At 44.7% G+C, this 14,172-nt stretch overlaps 1 protein-coding gene across 1 annotated transcript in view; it reads right to left on the bottom strand.

Moving 5' to 3' along the window:
• Window positions 1-14,172, bottom strand: part of USB1 (U6 snRNA biogenesis phosphodiesterase 1) — a 239,129-nt gene that overhangs the window by 69,143 nt on the left and 155,814 nt on the right. Inside the window, exons 5-6 of the mRNA XM_086945312.1 lie at window positions 9,512-9,617; window positions 7,232-7,315 (exon numbers count right to left, since the gene is read on the bottom strand). Coding sequence (XP_086801438.1) covers window positions 7,232-7,315; window positions 9,512-9,617 — 190 coding nt within the window. The remainder of the gene's footprint in view (window positions 1-7,231; window positions 7,316-9,511; window positions 9,618-14,172) is intronic.

The following is a 14,172-nucleotide window of genomic DNA, read 5'->3' as shown; positions in this document are numbered from 1 at the left end:
AGTCCTCACGGCCGCGACGGGGAGCTCAAGGTTTAGGGCCTTAGCTGCCTTCGTCAACACTACACTGTACGCAGAACCCGCCTCCGAAGCCACAGTCGGGGGCGACGTAAATCCAGTGTCTGGCGATGTGTCAATACCACTGGCCTCCCCAAGCTCAAATGTCCAGTCCTGATGAGACTGGCAATCACGTGCCAGAGGGTCCTCGGACCCCTCCCACTGCTCCTCGTCACCCAGCTCCTGGAAACCAGGATGAACAGCCAGGGCCTCCTCGTGGAGATAGAATTCTCCGACGGCCGACGGAATCGGCGCCCAGCGGCGCCCCTCCGACGCCTGAGGCGGACCGTAGGAAGCATTGGGGTCGGCAACCACTACGGCTGCCGGGGACGACACCTGAAGGGACGGCGCCGGTGAGGTCGTAAGGTCGACCGGCGAGGTCCCGGATCCGGAGCCGGATCCAGCGAGGTCACGCGGCGCCGGGACCGAAGTCGCCAGCGGCGCCGGGCCCGAAGCACCCGACGTCGTCGGGGCCGAAGCGCCCGACCCGGGAGGACCTCCAGACGGAGCCGATCGGCCCGAAGGCGCCACGGGAACCGACTGAGGAGGGAGGGCCCTCATGGCCATGAGGTACCTCTCGACCTCCTCCTGCGACGCGCCGTGCCCAGGGACCCGAAGGTGTGGGGCAGGCGGCGACGCTTGCGACTCCCGCGGAGCCGCGTGGGCGGTGTCGCCCGAACCCCCGGTCGCATCGAGCGAGCGACGGGGCGGGTCGGAGGACCGATGGTGTCGCTCCGACCTCTCATGCCTCTTACCTGAGGACTTGGATCCAGACGATCGGTGACCACTCCCGGAGCGTCGATGACTCCGACCTCGCGACCTGTCCCTCGACCTCCCGTGGGACCGGGACCGGGACCTGGAGCGGCGCGGGGCCGACTGCCTCAGCTCGAGACGCTTGCGGGACCGCTCCCGCCTAGCCTTCGACGTCAGGGCCCGGCAGTCGTCACAGGTTCGATCGTCGTGGTCGAGGCCTAAGCACTTCAGGCACCGGCGATGGGGGTCCGTGACCGACATGAGTCGGCCGCACTTCGAGCAAGGCTTGAACCCGGGCATCCCTGGCACCGATAGTCGAGAATCGACTAAGTAGAGGATCAAAAAGATCAAAAGAGTTTTCAGTCAAAAAGTGACTGGGGGTAGAGCTTCTTCCGGATCTGCGCTAGCTGGCGCGGAAAAAAGAAGAACTGACGTCAGCGCGCATGGGCGCCGTCTATATACTCCGATGACGTCATCCCGGCGCTCACGACGCCGACGACGGACGCGGAGCCGCAGACGACGCCTACCAGCGCGCAGGGGTATTGCTACGCAAAAATTTTCCGGATCCAGTCTGACGCCTGGGGATATTCTAAGGTAAGGAATCTATCACTAACGTGTCTCTTTCAGATATGCCTTGGCATAAATTTAGAGAGAGAACAGCAGGCGTGGGTCTGATTGGCAGGCCCACAGCCACATTAAGTCATAAACCAGTGAAGCAAAAAGCAAAAATGTGGGGTGACCATAGGATAGCAGACCCTACTCTCCTACAGAGAGGAGTTGGCCTAATGGCTAGGGCGGGCGACTTCGAATCTGGGTTCGAGTCTCGGCAATGACACTGAACATCCTGTGATAGTGGGCAAATCACGTAATCTTGCCGTGCTAGACAAAAAGGAAGATGTCCTCATGTAACTGGTGCTATGTAAAGCGCTCTGATACCCGATTCGGGTCAAGTTTGCGCTATATAAAACTCTTTAAAATAAATGTACAGCTGACCTGCAAGCGAATATGTATTGCAGCAGGAGTCCTCAGGAGCCTCTCCTCGCCGTAAACAAATGTGTCACACAGCCCTCATGGTCACTGGGGAGTGCATTACAATGTTGTGTGCAGATAGACTCAGCCCAAATCAGGACAGTTTCCTGCTTGATCAATCCTGTTGATGGTATGTTGTCTGCGTGCTGCCCTGTTTTTGTTGCGATAGGCACCTAGTGCTCATTTGAAGTTTGTTTTGTGGGTAGCGCGCTCCATTTTCATTCCAGCTTTCTGCAGCTGGATTTGATGAGCCTTAGTTCGGCTGTGTACCAAGGGGCATGATGTCTGCTGGATTTAATGTTCTGTTATTTGTACAGATAGACGTTAGCTAGAGCTTGAAAGAGAGAGGTACTGTTGGAATAAAGCTAAGGCAGAGTTTATATCCTACGCATTATACAAATTAGGTGCACACATGGCACAATTGAAGGACCAAAGGGTGACTTGCAGCCAGTCTTGACCTCGAGCGATTTTCGATTTTAGGCTTAGAAAGGAGGGCAGTAGTAGGGATCTGGAAACTGATGAGAAAGTGGTCAGTCCAAGTTAAAGGTTCTTAAGTGTCTTTGTGAAAAGGTCTTGAATTAGAAAAAAAGAGGTCAAATGTGTAGGCACGGTAACTGTAAGGTGTAGGCCTAGCATTTTGAGACCAAGTAGTAGAAGTGATACTCCACAGTTGGTAGCTATTTCTACGTGGTAGTTGAAATCACCTACTGGGAAAAATGTACCTGTGGAAAGCAAGTGAAATGCTAGACGTTAAGCCAGTTTATGGATGAAGTCTTTCTTGGAGCCAGAGGGAGACAGACTAATGCGCCTTTCCATATATCGCCATGTGGAGATTCCTGTTTAAATATGGCCATTTCCGCCCAATCGGATATATATATACATTTCTTTATTCGGCTTTGCACAAAGGAAAACCATAAAAGCAACATTTGAGAATACAATTAAATATTTAAACGGATAAAACATGTTAAAAAAATATATATATATAGTAAAATTCATACAAAGACAAATTAATATATTTTAAAACAGAGTGTCAAATTATTTCATTTCATCAACTGGAGCTAGGTCCAGGATACTTTTAACAGATTTTTCCTGTGCTTCATGACACATTTTAGGAAATTAAGGACAAAATAACAAACAAATTCAGATTCTAGCATTTGGAAACGTAGCATTGCAGGACGACACTGTCTAAATCCCCAGCGCCTTAGTAACGGTAATAGCCAGATTTTCCTGTGTGGATGATGGAATTTACAGAACAGTATTGTGTGTATGTTGGACTGTTTAGATTCCTCATCACAGGGACAGGGAGGGGGGATTAGGTCCCATCTGTTACTCACAGGAAATGCTACTAATCTATAAAAAAAGATCCAATCTGAAGCTTGTCATTAACATTTTCTCATGTGTACTAATCTGTAATGTTAGGTACGGCTGGATAGAATGTGTAGCCTGAATCAGATTCGCATGAAGGACCGGGGGTTTGACGACTCAGAAGTCAATCTCAAGGACTCTAAATGTCTGAGGGACATTTGTTTCAGGACTCCCTTAGGAAGGTCAATAATAGCTTCAGGTTGGAAATAGTATTTCTCGATACCAAGGTCTTTAAGGAAGTTTCTGATATAGCAAAGCCACTTTACTTTTGAGGATTGATCAAGAGCCATTGTGTCTACCACGACTGCCTGTGTCAGCGCATTTTTGTCTGAGGTCCAAATGCGCCGCCATAGCATCAATGGTTGGATCTTTAGCAAATCCTCTAGGTAGGGGATTCCGAGTTCCAAATGGGATGCATAGATTGAAGTGCATCTCGGAGTAGCTAAAAGGAATCTGAGGAAGGTGTTTTCTGCTACCTGAAGGGCGCTAACATCTACATGTCCCCAAACGCCCGCTCCATAAAAGGCAATAGCCTGACACTTGGCACTATACATTTTTAATAGCTCCACTGGTGCCCTCCTCCCGAGTCTCTGGGAGAAGCTCATCAGGGCCGCTATGGATCTTTTAAACAGGTGGCACCTTGCCTCTACTGCTGGCCTCCAAGTCAGCCTTTCGTCGATCATGATTCCTAAATATGGATACTGGGAGGTTACCTCGAGTTTTTGGTTGTCGAGATAGATGTCCTTTACTCGTTTTTTCCCTCTACCTGCTATCATAACAAACGTTTTTTTAACGTTCACGTGAAGGTCCAATCCACCCATGAAGACCTTATATCTATTCAGGGATTTCTGTAATTCTCGCGGAGTGCGCGACAGGATGACAGCATCATCTGCATAAAGCGGAGCGGGAATCAGGCGCTGTTTTACCCGTGGGAGATCCTGCCCCCCCCTCAACATCTCTAGCTCCAAGCCGTTAGTGTACAGTGAGAAGAGAAAGGGGGCCAGGACACACCCCTGCCTGACTCCACGCTCTACTCCAAAAGATGCTGTCAACTCTCCATTTACGCCAAAGCGCACCCTCGCCGATGCTTTAGAATGAAGCTCCTTCAGAAAATCTAGGAGAGGGAGATCCACTCCCATTTGTCTTAAGACCGTCCAGAGCTTTGCGTGCGAGACACAATCAAAAGCGGCGGACAGGTCTACATAGACCATATACACCGTGTCCTTCTTTGCCTGGGTGTATTTGCCCAATATCAGGCTAAGATTAAGGGCCTGCTCTACCGTTCCAAACCCCTCACGAAATCCGAACTGGAGGTCGGAAATAATGCCTCCCTCCTCCCCGCATTGCTGGAGTCGCTCAAGTATTACTCTGCCAACGACCTTACCCAGAGAATCCAGCAATGAGATGGGGCGGTACCATTTCACGTCCTGGCGGTCCCTTTTTTTAAAAATGGGGACCATGATGGAATTGGTCCAAGATTTTAACAGTCCCACGTTTGCAGCTGCTGTACACACTCTAGTAAGAATGGGGGCCCAGAGATCCAAATTGTGTTTAAAGAGATCCACTGGGACCCCGTCTGGGCCTGGAGCTTTCCCATTTTTACTTGTTTCCAGTGCCACTAATAGATCGGAAATATCAAAGTGCAGGGGTATTGGATATTCGACTATTGGGTGTATGTTTTCTTTCCCACCTGCTGTTGCAGTATTTTTAAAGATTTTGGAGAAGTGGGACACCCATGTATCTTCGTCTATAGCCACTTCTATCTTGGGACTGTTACTATCTGTTAAGTAGGGTGATCTGACAGTTCGCCAGAAAGCCTCACTGTTTTTGGAAACGGCACTCGTATGCAGGTCTTCCCAAAGTTTCTGTTTCAATTCATGGATTCTTAGTTTACGTTCCCTTCCATAATGCCACCTAAGGAGTTGAATCTGTCCCAAGTCTCTGGGTGTTTTATGCAGGGCCAGCTTTAGGTTGGTTAGGGCGACGGTACAACTATGATTAAACCACCCTTTACTAATTGGGTTCGCGGTCCTTGGTTTTGCGGTGAGAAGTCCCTTGATTTTCTCTAATATTTGAGTAAAATTGTTTAGGACTTCTTCATCAATTTCCGATAGATCCAGACATTTAATTATATTTGGATATGCCGCATTTACCAGTTTTTTTGTAATTTCATTTGGATTTATTTTTCCCCATTTTAATGTATATCCATTTTGTTTGCCTAACTCTAATTTATTCTGGGCAAGAGTTTTCGCTATAACTCTATTTCGGGGCTTGGAATCAGTCAAGTAAAGATCCATCCTCAGAGCGGAGTGATCACTGAGTGTGTTAGCCATAACCTGAAAGGATCTAGCTGTATGTAGCAGTCCAGATGACAGGAGGATGTAATCAACTGTCGTTTGGTGTCCCCTACCCACATAAGTCGTTGGAGGGAGTTTAGGTCTGATCTTGGGCTATTGGCTATTACAAGATCCAAGTCAGATAGAGTGTTCATAGCCATCCCCACCTTGGTATGGGCAAAATGCACTAGTGGAGCGTCGTGTTCATCCGTTATACCGCAGCAATTTGTTTTAGCCTGTGGGCATGGGTGGAGATTAAAGTCCCCTCCGCATAAAAGACGAATTGCCCCTTGTCCTGCCTTCAACTGGTAGAGCTGAGTTAATCTCTCCTTAATGGTACACAGAAGAATCAGGAATTGATCATCCTCTAAGTTGTTATAGACATTAATCAAGAGGATGGACTCCTTGTTCGTAAAGGAAAGAGAGTGTACTTGGAAATTTGGGTCGGAGTCGACTATGGACACTTAGGTGGTTCACTGTGTTTGCAATGTACGTTGTTAGCCCTCCCTTAGGTCTACCTACAGTACTGTGCAGGGATGGGGTAAAGTATGTTTTATAGCCCAAGAGGTGAAGCTCTGTCATAGACCATGTCTCTTGGAGGCAGATTATTTTACATGGCTCCAGGAAATACCTGGCGGTCCCATCCTCAATCTTAGGGCGTAAACCTGCAACGTTCCAAAAGAGGATAGGTATGGGCTGCGGCTCTACATTAGTCACTACAGCTTCGTTTGCTAGAGAAATTGTTTTTATTTTAGGAATAGAATGGAAGGCTAACGAATGCAACCAGGTTTCGGTAATAAAGCAAATATCTGGGTGCATAGATGTATGCGAATCCCACATTTCCGTCACATGTTAGAGGATAGACCATCCAGAACATGACATGAATGAGCACAAACACGTCACACTTAGAGGCACATCTGTTACAAATGCATAACTTTGTGGTATATTGCCAATGCGCGACAGTGTTTGCTGAAAGAAGTTACATTGTAGAACTGGATTTCATTTCTGTAAAAATATGTTTTTGGAAGGGCAACTGCACCAGACCTTTTCACTCTCCCTGCATTGGGGAGCGGGAGGTCATCCTGAACCTCTCTGCATTCTCAATAGCTCATTTGCTCTTCTGTCAAGGTTCAAAGACTCGGATCAACAGCTGATAGTTTTAAAACACTTAGCGCCACTCTACACAGACACAGCAATCAATTAAATTCTGTGACATCACAACATGACTCTTACCTTACTATCGGAGTAGTGATCCAGCACAACTAGGCATACTAAAGTATGTCTTAGCATCCTGCATCGCTCCAGCCCTCCATAGCTCACACAAGACCCTTCTTCTTAATTTTACACACCCTCCATCATTCTGTAGTGAATGAACTTTCCTTTAGGCGTCTTACCACAATTTACAGAAAGTTAAATACTCTATGCTTAATCATCCTACTGCCTCCAGAAATGCCTAATGCCTTAAAAACTGGTCAGATGAGCCCATTCGTCTAAAATGGTTATGGTGCTAATAAGAACAAATCTGTGTTGTACTCCAGTTTCATATCTACCATTTGTAGATATAGTAGGCAATGGTGCCATGATGTATTCATCACTCACCCTCAAACCGATACTCCAAGAGGTAAAAGTTAAACAAGAACTGTTGGAATAATGTATGTTCTACCTAATTAATGCTTAGCAGTTTCAGTCACTACCTGAAGTTCCTGTAGGCACTTCACATTCAGTTTTTCAGTTGCGTCCCCGACACACCAGCCCAGGCTAAGATGGAAGGAGGGATCCTGTTTTTAAATAAAAGAAATATTATTAGCAGAGCCTGAAATAAATGCCTCAGAGCCTGCAGACTACTGAGCACAGCCTCCGATCTACCTTCTGCAACCTTGTGCTTTGTTACCCAACCACTACTATCAGGGCATAGATTTACCCTGCATATACTGCACTGGCGCATGGGTTACAGGAACATCATTCTATATGCAGTCCCCTTGCCAGCACAAAGCCTGGTTTGGCGCACTACACACTGTCACCGCTAACAGGAGTATACTTACTATGGCACACTTTATATAGTAACTGGTATCAATGCAAAGCATTGTATTGGGGCGCTGCATACAGAAACTGGTGTCAAAACCCAGAACACAACATATAAAAACACTGGTTATCACAGTTCCATTTTCCCCAGCTCAACGTGTATGATGATTAGCACCATGGTACATTAGCTCTCTACACCCAAGGCCCCCAGCACACAATCACTGTTGTAAGGCATGCCACCGCCGGGTAGATTGGACAATCATGAGGACCAGCTTTTTTTGTAAAAGACCTACACACTCACTGGTACGAGACATTTTCACCCAACTTTCCGGCACACAATGAGCCCTGATATACAACTGCTTTACCTAATGAATGCTATATAGCGCTCTTCCCCTCACAACTTGCAATGACAAAAGACAACTCTTAGAAGCACAGAGGGTCTATTTAAGAGAAAAGGAGATCCTACTGGAGGCAATAGTTGGAACTCAGACAGCCCAGGGAACAAAAAAAGACTAAACAAAAAAAAAAGAGTAGGGCCACTAAAGAGAAAGATTGCAATTGGTTGGAGGACCACAGAGAGGAAAAAGTGCAGAAGAAAAAATGAAACCGCATTTGGACATGGAAGGGGGAGCACAGGAAAAGAGAAAGAAAAGATCATCCTAATAACAGTCATTTAAGCCTACGCATATTTTATGTGGCACTAAACTCATGTGACACAGACTTTCTTCCAGAAAGAATTTTAAAACCAATATTTGCCAAAAGCACATCTGTAAGGAAAAGGAACAAATTAGACACAGACAGACACCCCCCACCCCCAGTATGTGCATGTTAATTTGAAGAGGTCTGTGGGTGTGTTTGTCGTGTTTTAAGTATCCACAAGCTGCCATATTTCATAAGACATTGTCCTAAGTGTATGTATTGGGTAATCAGGTCCTGCTGGAAGTGTCACACAAAAGCACTGATAAACTGACTACCATTATAAAACCCATTGCTATTTTCAGGATACCTACAAAGGATATGTAGATTACAAATGTACATACAACAAATTTAATTTGTGGGTATTTGAATACTTTTGGTCATATGAAAAGCCTGCTGAAATGTACTATTCCTTGGATCTACAAGTCCCGCCCTGACCAGGAGACAATCTTCTTCTGTACATTGCACGCACTCCCTGGCTTCGAACACAGTTTTGAACTAACACACTGCAAACACTCACACAGTAATCTTTATCAGGGTACAGGATCGTCTGGCACAGTGCACACATTCACTAGCTTGGTAATAAAATGCTTCTTGGCCCTATAACACATGTATTAATTTGTATCCAATCACAGCATCATTAAGGGGCAGCACACTGGTTCATAGGCATCCGAACACGGCCCCCTCCACCACAGTAAACATGCACTCACTGGTGTCATATCACAGCTGAGTACATACAAAGCCTCCCCAAAACAGCACATACATTCACTGGTATCAGATAACATCCTCCTGCAGTACAGAACACACACTGGTTCAAGAATACAACCTACTATAATATAGTATATACACTGATTGCTATCAGATCGTGGCCTCCTGCAGTGCTCTCGACATTACACATTCACTCCCAATCAAGGTACTTCCTCTCAACAGCACACCATAAAACACACCACACATACACACCCACACCACACACACACTCGTATAACCAAGCATTCCTCTTTACAGTACACAGACACTGGCATCATAGTATACGTCCCTCACTATCCTCCTTATAACTACACGGATACTTAAGAGTCTCTGTGGTGAGGGGAGAAGTGCATTTTGGGTACAGCCTAGTCTATTTTTTAGTGATACTGGTGTGTTGGTGAAATCTACAGAATCTCGTGGAGGAAAGAATAGATGTGCCCCCAACCCCCCAACCCCAACCCCGAATCATGACCAGGGCACACCAAGGAAGAAAGCATAAACCAGAGTACCTCATAGAAGGTTTCCAGATCAAAATCTTGCAGGACTCGGTTGACCTCACAGATGATGTCCTGCAGCTCAGAATAGCCAGACGAGACCTCTAACCCAATAAAAGTCCTGAATAGAGATAAAAGAACAGCAGAAAGTTTCAAGCAGGTCAGTGCAGACAAGGTCATAAAGATATGGAAAAAGAGGATGAAAAGACCAGATGACAGGAAGATGAGGCATAGCAAAAATACATCTATCAAGAAAGATGAATGCTTATTAACAGTCGCAGAAAAAGAGGAAGAAGAGAATGGATGATAGAAGGAAGAGGTAGGGCAAAAAGACGTCAAAAAACAAAGAGAGAAGCAGAAGGGTAATATGAATCAGGAAGAAAGCAGCACTGAAAGCAGAAACCAAGAAGAGACTGAGGACATCAAGATAAATAGGTGAGACTATTAAAACCAAAGCCAGTAATAAGATTCCAGTTTCTTCTGATAATGCAGTAATTTTTAACAATATAAAAAACTTCAGACCTGAAAAACCTCCATGCGGGCATCATCTTCAATCCATTACAGTTTATTTTGACAGAACTTCAAAGCAGCCAAGACAAGTAATGTATCAGGACAACATGTGGCATTCCAGGGAGGGACTTGGAGTCCCAGGTAACATTGGGCCTTAGGAGACAGTGCTTTTGCTGGGACAGCATAAACTTTGGGTGAGGTGCCTAGACTCATTCTTGGCACCTGCGCAGGATATGTTCGCCAAGAGTCCAGCTAGCCCCCAGTGCCACCGTAAGCACCCCATATCTTACCAAGGAGCTAATGGTTTCTGGCAAACACTGAACAGGACATCCCTGAACCCTCAGTAATCGTGGAAACAGATCAGAATCCTTCGCTCAGTCACTCGTGCTTATTTGTACTCAGAGAAATATGCAGAATACACAGCTTTAAGTTTTCAATATATTTATTGAACGAATGTTATTCTTGTATAGAATACATGTGCTGCGATAATCAGTAGACCGAAGCAGATGAAAGTGATTACAAGCACCAAAAGAGAAAATAGTAGGTACAGCTCTAGCATGGTGCTAAAAGTGTATATATGCAGGCATATAAACAAGGCAGTAATCAGGCGTGCTCCTACTATGCAAAACTCTACTCAGTGTACCTAAAGTGTATATAGGTGTAGAGCTTCGAATCTCTCCTAGGGACGATCCAACCCCATTACCTGGTGGGAGAAAATGAAGGACCCCATCTTGGCCACAAACTGGACACCCTTCACAAGATGTCAGACCGCTGCGTGGTGAAGTCTCAGCATGCAGGCAACCCTCGGTGTCAGCTGAAGTGCCTCCTCTGCTAATCTAGCGGGATGCTCAGTATTTTCAATAGAAAGCAGCGTTGCGATATATGTAGTAGATTAGAAATGTTATGGATATGTAGATAGCTCTGTCGCCCGTGGATGAAGATAGAATGACATTTGTACATGGTGCGTAAAGAGGTCTTGTACATGATGTTCAAGGCATTGTGATAATGTTGTGCAAAGCTAGATGTGTAAACAAAGTAGTTTCAGAGAAACTAATCCAACATTGTCGTGCATGAAAATATGTGCAGAAGTTCCTGACAAAAATGTTACTGTGAAAAAGTGGCCAATGTAAGAAATGAGAAGCTTCGCTACATGGGCCTGACCCTGGAAAGTAACACCCACTCCTCAAAATAAGGGTCGATATATAAAGCTATTTAAAAAGCCAACAGGCCATAATTAAAACTAAAAAAGGTCTAAAACCAGTTTTAAAATCATCTAAAAGCAAGGTTCCCATTAAAATATTCATAAAAGCCTTTAAAAGTCATTATACGTATTTGGAATCCCATGCATTGAGCCATGGTGCCTAGAAAAGTAAAGCAAAAATCTTTTGATTCATTTTAGTTTTGTTTTTAAAAAACAGGCCAAATGGTTCCCACCTCACGGAAAAGCTAATTGTTCATTTGTGCTGAGTGGTAGATGCAACATTACTGTTGCCCACAACCGCAGACGACGGTCCCAGAGGTGCACCTCGACGCAGGTTCATGGAACAAAGGTGATTCCATTCAATTCCCACAGCAGCCACTAAGGAAGGGATTGCAACGTTGAGCCGGTGTCCGTTTTCCCAGGAGCCAAAGCATCCCAGGGTAGCTCGAAGAATGCATTCCTCAGCAATGGAATATGCTGGAGATAACAATACCAATGGGCCTTTAAGGGGTCCATTAGTACTTCAATGTCCAGCGGAGCAACCGATCGTGATCCTAGGCATAGAGCCAAAACGCATTCATGGCTGCAAAAACGCTTCCCAACACGGAGTGCATGAAAGATGGAAGAACTGCAAAAAGCGTCTGAAAGGTGCTAACCAGTCCAGAGCCCATACATTTTAAAATGTGCACTATTCCCTTTGTATCAGACATATTAAAGATACAGTGAACCAGCTCCCCAAAATACAGCGGGAAGTTAGTGTGGAATAGTGTATGTATCTCAGACGAGGACCTCACAACCTGGAGATCAATCCATAGGCCAACCCAACCATCCCTTCCAATTGGGGTTTGATGAATTAAAAGAACCATTACATATCATGGTATCTAGTGTACCCTAACTGAAGTGTGTTATGTGCGGCCAGCCCTTGAATCGTGAGAATGCGAGAATACAAGGTGTACAAGGTGTATTCAAATCCTTTATCTTGGCTATACCAAGACAGGAAGTTTGTTGCACTGTTTGATTTAGGAAAATGATTTGATGCGGTATGAGTAGGCTGTGGGGTTTTAGGTTTAAACCTATAATAACTGATAAAACCCCACTGAAAGAAAAATAGCCCTCACCGGTGAAAACATATAAACACTGAAAAAACACCCGCACAACCACAAACTAAATGCCATTCAAAGAAAGGAAAAAGAAAGTGAAAGAGTCATTTTGTTCTTACTGAAGGGGTCAATAAAATGTAACTTTGTTATACAAGCTAGCAGTAAGCAGTAAGAAAGACTGGCTAACATTATTTTGCTTGAGTTTTGTTCTTTAGGGATGCCACTAATATATTGTTTCTTCTTCCTTTTACTTTTTTCAGTTTTATGGCCTTTGGTCTAAAGATGCAGGGTTTAGTTTCACGTTTTAGGTTTAGTTCAATTATTTTATAAACTGTAGAGAATCAGGACATATCAAACTCACATTTGATATTTTGGCTGCATTTGATTCTTTCACTAATAGGTAAAATGGCTAGTTTCATAAAAATCTTTCCTAATATGTGTCATCACATTTACCCACAGAGAATGGGTAAAAACCCTTAATACATCAGACCATAGTTTCTAGTGGGTCAGTATTGATAGTAGGTGAATTACCAACACCTCAGGCTTTAAACATTAAAGGCAAGGTATAGTGACAAGTATATATATTACCAAGCATCTGGGATAGTGGTGAAAACATGACACTAGACTTTTGGAAAGCATGGAACGCAGTGTCACTTGTTATGCTCTGCAAAAAAGGTTATTTCCGAGTTCAACAAAGATTGGAGTCATATTGTTTGTATTTGTAGTGATTCAGCTACGTACATAAAAAATGTGTGTGATTACCTGTCAAAATTGATACTCGAGCTGAAGTGATTCCCTGTAGGAGATCCTTGCCACTTGTTAGATGGTATGCTGAAAGCATCTTTACAATCTTAAGAGTTAATGAGGGATGCTATTGACTTTTTAGTCCATTCTGGTGCACTGTTTTCTTATGCCCAGGAACAAAAACACAAATATTTATCATTTCGTGCTTTATGTGGCATCAAAGAAAGAGTCATCCCAACTGTGTCCCTTAGCTGACGGTTCTCAGCCCAAGGGGCTATGAATGCTGAGAGGGCCTTTTCACAGAAGTTTACATGGGAAGGAAAGCACGAGCGCACATGACCAAAGACTCCCTGAAGAAGTATTGTATGGTGTACTGCAATAAGATTAATTTGCAAAAATCTCTTTGGACGTCATATACACTATACGTACACTGTCTATATACCATGTTCTTTCAGTGCAGAAAGCAAGCAATGTTAAAAGCAAAACATTCCATAAACACCGGAAAAACACTTTTTCTGTTGTTTTTAGTGGCGTGAAAGTGTGTAACCACTGATAACAACTGTTTTTTAAGATATTGAAAACACTGAAAAAACCCCACCAGAATTTACCAAAAATAGAAACTGAAAACAGGACAGCCTAGGTATGAGGTATGCTCTAAATAAGTCCTCAGTTCCCTGAACCTGCCAGTCTTTTGTCCTCAGACGGATTTCTTGTCTATGGTGTCTTTCCAAAAGTCGAAACCTTGTACAAACAGTTGGGAAATAAAGGAAGCAAAGTGTATCAGCTTGGTGTTTGTTAGCATATTTTTCTTTGCAAGTGTAGGTGCAAGCCTATAACCTCTTCCATGGCTGTCCGACGTCACGGTGGGCGTGTGCGTCGGACGGCTAGTGTGCGTCAGACAGCTGGGGGGCGTCCGATTTGCACACGTGTGAAATTCGCCCACACAGCGGGGAAATCTTGCGCGCATCGAGGCGGCTAATAAGAGGCGGAGTCTGATGCGTCAAAATCAGAAAATAGGAAAATGTGTGCAAATGTTTTTGAACTACCTTTTGGTGGTTTTGGGCAATGCTCCCATTGAGTTTAATTGTAAATAGCATGTGGGATACTAGCGTTGTGTGAAA

The sequence above is a fragment of the Lissotriton vulgaris genome, chromosome 12 (assembly GCF_964263255.1).
Source record: "Lissotriton vulgaris chromosome 12, aLisVul1.2, whole genome shotgun sequence".
NCBI lineage: Eukaryota > Metazoa > Chordata > Amphibia > Caudata > Salamandridae > Lissotriton > Lissotriton vulgaris.
The sequence above is the reverse complement of the archived record's forward strand: the minus strand, read 5'-3'. Positions and strand labels throughout refer to the sequence as shown.